Source organism: Haemaphysalis longicornis, unplaced genomic scaffold (genome assembly GCF_048455015.1).
Source record: "Haemaphysalis longicornis isolate Haplotype H1 unplaced genomic scaffold, Haemaphysalis longicornis Haplotype H1 scaffold_12, whole genome shotgun sequence".
Classification (NCBI taxonomy): Eukaryota; Metazoa; Arthropoda; class Arachnida; order Ixodida; family Ixodidae; genus Haemaphysalis; species Haemaphysalis longicornis.
This window is the reverse complement of record NW_027526225.1, coordinates 27,290,727-27,295,764: the sequence shown is the minus strand read 5'-3', so window position 1 is coordinate 27,295,764 and position 5,038 is coordinate 27,290,727. Positions and strand designations below refer to the sequence as shown.

At 49.1% G+C, this 5,038-nt stretch overlaps 1 protein-coding gene across 1 annotated transcript; it reads right to left on the bottom strand.

Moving 5' to 3' along the window:
* Nucleotides 1-2,084: 2,084 nt before the first annotated feature.
* On the bottom strand, nt 2,085-4,779 carry LOC144161540 (uncharacterized). The gene is made up of 2 exons (XM_077692195.1): nt 4,489-4,779; nt 2,085-2,408 (listed from the first exon to the last, which is right to left on the bottom strand). The coding sequence occupies exons 1-2, from the start codon at nt 4,777-4,779 to the stop codon at nt 2,085-2,087; spliced, it is 615 nt and encodes a 204-aa protein (XP_077548321.1).
* Nucleotides 4,780-5,038: the final 259 nt, after the last annotated feature.

The window sequence follows — 5,038 nt, the reverse complement described above, 5'->3', positions numbered from 1 at the left end:
TGAAGGTTCCTTCCGAGATGTTCATGTTGCTGTTACTTTTTTGTGCTTGATGGTCACAAATTGCACTGGCGAACGATGATTCAGCAAGCTGAAATCGATAACGAACATGCTTCAGTCAACGGTGACTGAAAGCCAGCTCAGCGATTTTCCGTGGAAACAGATTCTTGGGAGGGTCAATTTTAAAGATCTCATCAACCAACTGTCCCAACAAAAGACACAAAAACCCTTGCAGAAACGTACGTACCTTTCCTGTTTTTTTTTTAATAAAGGAATACAAGGAGAAAACATGTTATAACGTATACACGTCCTATTTCAAGGTTGAATTTTTGCGACACGCATAAGCTGTTTCCTAAAGTATTGAAGTAGAAAATTCTTGTAGAAATGTAAATTTATTCCGCAAATAGCAGAAAAGGCGTTCATGAAAGGGGACATTGCCCGAAAAATTTATAAATGTGAATTCTGTTTAAAAGTGAAAGATCCGTGCATAAGTGGAAATATGTATGCTTGTTAATTCGGTATTGACCTTGTGTTGCTTGCCGCTTCTTCTTTCTCATCGCAACTACAATGAGGAAAATTCCCGCAGCCCGCCTTGGCGCCCCGAGCAGTGCGTGTGCATGTTTACGTCCCGCCGCCGACGTCAAAGCGAGCACGTTACCTCACAACGCGTTCATTACCGGAGCACGCGGAGACGAGCGAAGATCTTAAAAGCAAAATGCTTTGGCGGGTTGTAACGTTCTGGAGATCAAACCTTTGCTGTTTTCTCCTGAAGCGGTGTCAAGAATCACTCGGCCTGGAGAAATTTTTCCTTCGAACAGATTTAAAATACTGGCCTGAATGATGAGCACTGAAAGCGTTTTCAAATCATGATATTTAGAAGACGTATCACTCTACTACATGTGAGGCTTTCATACTCGCCGGAAGGTACTACCTGCCTGGATTAACATTGAAGCAGAACTTTCAATGGAAAGTCATAAAGAAATGAAGAAGGAACACCAAAATATATGCCAGAACACGCGAAATCGAGGATTTTGGTTCATGGTGATCGCACAATGATGCGGTTGTGGTATATTTGTAAGGTCGCGTTTACCTATTTTGCTGCTGTTATGGAGTCATGCGACAATTTCACTTCCACAGAACGAAATTGCTTTGTGTGTTTCCGTTCATATTTGCGCGTTCGCATTTCATTTATCCATGGCAATAAATGCGGTGAACCGTATAGATGCTGGCGTCACAGCCGGATGGTGGACTTGAACAAGTGCGTTACGATAGTAGATGCTGCTGCCGCAGCCGGATGCCGTACTTGGACAAGTGCGTTACGATGGTAGATGCCGCCGCCGCAGCCGGATGCTGGACTAAAAAAAAGTGCATTACGATCGGTTCACCTAGCCGATTGACAGCATCAGCCATTTGGAATAACCTGGAACCGAAGTTCGTGTAAATATGATTTAAACAGCGTAGTCACTACTACGAAATGTAGTCAGTACTGTCGGGTAATTTAATTTCTGGTTTCAGGTTTTCACAAATTGGTAAGAGTCCATAGTTATGCACCGACATTTACGATACTAGCGCGTGATACGAGACAAATAACATCGAAAAGGAACTATAGGCAGAGTTCCGGCAACTCCAACATAGTTTGCGCACCAGGGTTCATCTCGACGGATGATAGTGGTCGTGCGCTTCCAGACTATAGCACGCACCGGTGCGAGTGGCGTGCCTGGCGCCACGGCGCGTGCCTGACCATCAGCCAGTTCCTGCGAACGCTCGTCGGGCGTAAGTCCTCGCAGGGCTTCTTCGCTACAGTGATCCAGGATGACCAACCGAATTGCGGTAGTGTTCGAATCGGGCGAATGACGTGTCTGAGTATTCAATTTGAATGAAAAGGGGCGTCTTCGAAGGTACATCGCGCAATCCAAACGCCTTGGACGTCTTGCGCGTTGTCCCTGCGCACATGCACTTTTTTACTCAAGTCATACGTTGAGCTTCGCCATTCGCCGAATCTGCACACTTAGCCACTTCCATTGGTCATTCTGGAGCGCTGCGGTGAAGACGACCCACGGGGACTTGTTGGAGTGTACGTTGGAGCATCATGACAGATCGTGTGAGAAGATGTGCCGGTGGACGTCTTCTTCGAAGTCGGCGAGCATGTCGACGACTCTGTCGAAGAGGCGCTCGCAGTGCGCTCTCCAGCGCGCAGAGGCGGCGAGGTGGGCCTCGCGGGCGCTCGGGTGGGCCGCCTGGGCCGCCAGGTGCAGGTAGGCGCCGTGTCGCTGGCACAGCTTCAGGCAGCTGCTCAGCGAAGCCGTGGCTCCGTTCATGAACAGGTTGTACAGCTCGGGCCGCAGGCTCAACTCGAGCTCCGCTTCGGGGGACAGCAGCGCCGCTGCCTCCAGGCGCACAGTAGCGATGCTCTGCATTGCATGTACATTATTCGTTTCTTGTGTTTGGATGGCGCGCTTCTGTGTAGTCATGCTGCTTTTATATGGTTTTATGGTGCACGGTATTCCAGTAAGTGAACAAATACTGCTTATACTTGCTTTTTCAATAAAACGTGCTGTTGGGCTAGTTGGTACACACTGAATAAAGGGTTTAGCGCAAAAAAAGACGAGGACGGTGGCAGACGAGACAGGCGCTATTAACAACAAGGCGCTACTAATAGTTGTTATTAGCGCCTGGCTCGTCTGCCACCGTCCTCGTCTTTTTTTTTTTGCGCTAAGCCCTCCATTCAACATGACGTGTTATCTCGTTTTTGTGACCCCCTTTTTAAGTTACCTTGTGTTGCCTCTCGTGGCTTAAGAATTACCGCATGCATCAGCACTTTTTTTGTGATGTCGCGTTTGCGCCTGTTTGCTCTATAGTTCGCGGTAGCTAGAGCCCAGTGAAGTTTCTATAATGCAGCTTTTCCCCCGGTCACCATTTTCCCCTCTATAGTGTACTATCTTGGTGAAAATAAACCAACTGAGCTGAACTGAACTGACATGCGCAGAGAAAGGTTCATGCTACGGCACGAGAACAAATACGCCGCCGTCTTGTTTCTTTGAGAATGTCCTGCCGTACTCACCGGCTAGTTTTATAACAATTGATTTGCCGCGGTGGCTCAGTGGATGAGGCCGTGAGCCCAGGAAAATGGGCACGTTTTAAGCCGCGATGGTTTTTTATGACAAAGACGACAGGCGGGAAAGCCCATGCCTCAATATTTCGGCGTGCTTTAAATGTATTTTGAAATACTTCTTTAAACGCTTTCACACTTTCCTTCGCGTCTGGAGGCATTTTCAAACCTATAGTTATCAACAGCACGGAGCGGCACTGCGTGATTTGCTCGTCACAGCAGAACTAATCGTCTATCGCTTTTTTCGAAAGTGGCTATTGCATGTGTGCAGCCGAAAAGAAGCAGCCAATACCCGCTACATTGCTTTAACGTTGCAATTCGAGCGCTCAAAGGACGTCAAGACTCCGGAAAGGCAAAAACATTTTCAGGATGTTTTATACTTTCATGTTGGGGAAGGAGCCGTAATTTTTGGCAGACGTACTTTGTGACCCCCTGTTCTAAGTATACTGGATGTGTTTGTTGACTGCGTTTTAAAAGGATTTTATGATTTAAAAGAAAAGTTAAAAAAAGTGTCGCCACCCGGAAATCCGGGTATCCCTTTAAAGGCCCCCGGGTGGCCTAAACTAAACCGTACACCTGCACTACAGCGCGCCTCATACTATAGGTGCAGCGCCGCAGCAACACTTGGACAAAAAATTCGTATTTTGTTGTAAACCAGTTGCTTTCTGCGTTGAAAGGAGACAGCCTGCAAGGCAAAACGAAAAGAATTTCACCCAGTGTCAAATGTGCCGAAAAAGAGGAGCTGTGGTGCTCTTGCGTCGGCCCGAACTGCAATGGGGGCTCGTCAGAGAACGGCAGCGCCATCGCCGCGCAAATTCTACGGTTTGCGCAAAGGAATAGGCAGCTAAACGTCAGCGGCTGGATGCCCCCTTCCTCTACTTTTCTTAGCACCCGCCGCGGTGGCTTAGTGGCTAAGGCGTCGCGCTGCTGAGAATGAGGTCACGGGTTCGATTCCCGGCCGCTGCGGCCGCTTTCTGATGGAGGCGAAAAGCAAAGACGCCCGTGTGTACGAGATTTTTTCAGCGCACGTTAAAGATCCCCAGGTGGTCGAAATTAAACCGTAGCCCTCCACTACGGCGCACATCATCGCCTGCGTTGCGTCGGCGCATCAAACCCTACAATCAATCAATCAATCAATCAATCAATCAATCAATCAATCAATCAATCAATCAATCAATCCTTTCCTTAGCTGGAGGGAAAGAAGAAACCCGCCCCTGCGAGACCAGCGCGCCCTCTATCGGTGGTTCCAGCAGCCTGCTCCTACACCTGCGTGACGCACGACCGACAGCAGACGGACGAAAGGCTGGACTTACAACAGCTCCGCTTTTAAAAGAACTTCAGTACGAACGTCCTACGCGATCGACAAGGCTGACGAGACCTGCCTTTGCGAGTGTGAAGAACACGTCGCCGACGAGCGTGCGTGCGGCAATCGCCTGCGACCGGTAGTCCATGAGCAGCATGCCGACGCGGACATCGTGGGCTGCATTGGCAGGCGTCGACTGCTCGAGGGCCAGCAGTCGGTCGAAGAGCCCGGTAGTGTCGTGCCAGGCGGCCGTGACGGCCTCGGCGACCAGGCTGAAGAAGTGGGCGCTCTTCGTGACGTGCAGGCCGTGCAGGCTGCCGCCCAACGGCTGCTTCTCGGCGCCCACCCGGCGGGAAGAGCAGCACGACATCTTGTCGCCGCCGCTGCGATAATAGTGATGATGATGAAATTTGATGCAATGGCAATGTGACATTCTTTAAGCACGACAGTGTTTCTTTGAACAACCCAAACGCGGAAATTTTGGTCTTTCCGTGTGTCCCTCGATTCAGCCGCCCGACCGAAAGAAGTCTCAAGCGAGACGTTATACAAGCAAAAAAAATAAAGTATTCTGATAAATCTTGAAAGATGCTTTCTATTTGCCCACATTGTTTAGCAAAAAGCTAATATTA

What these genes read in the sequence shown, in the direction of transcription:
- LOC144161540 (XM_077692195.1), bottom strand. Translation starts at nt 4,779, where the DNA reads ATGTCGTGCTGCTCTTCCCGCCGGGTGGGCGCCGAGAAGCAGCCGTTG. An exon ending in TGTTCTTCACACTCGCAAAG is followed by an intron (nt 2,409 to 4,488) that starts GCAGGTCTCGTC and finishes CATGCAATGCAG; the next exon opens with AGCATCGCTACTGTGCGCCT.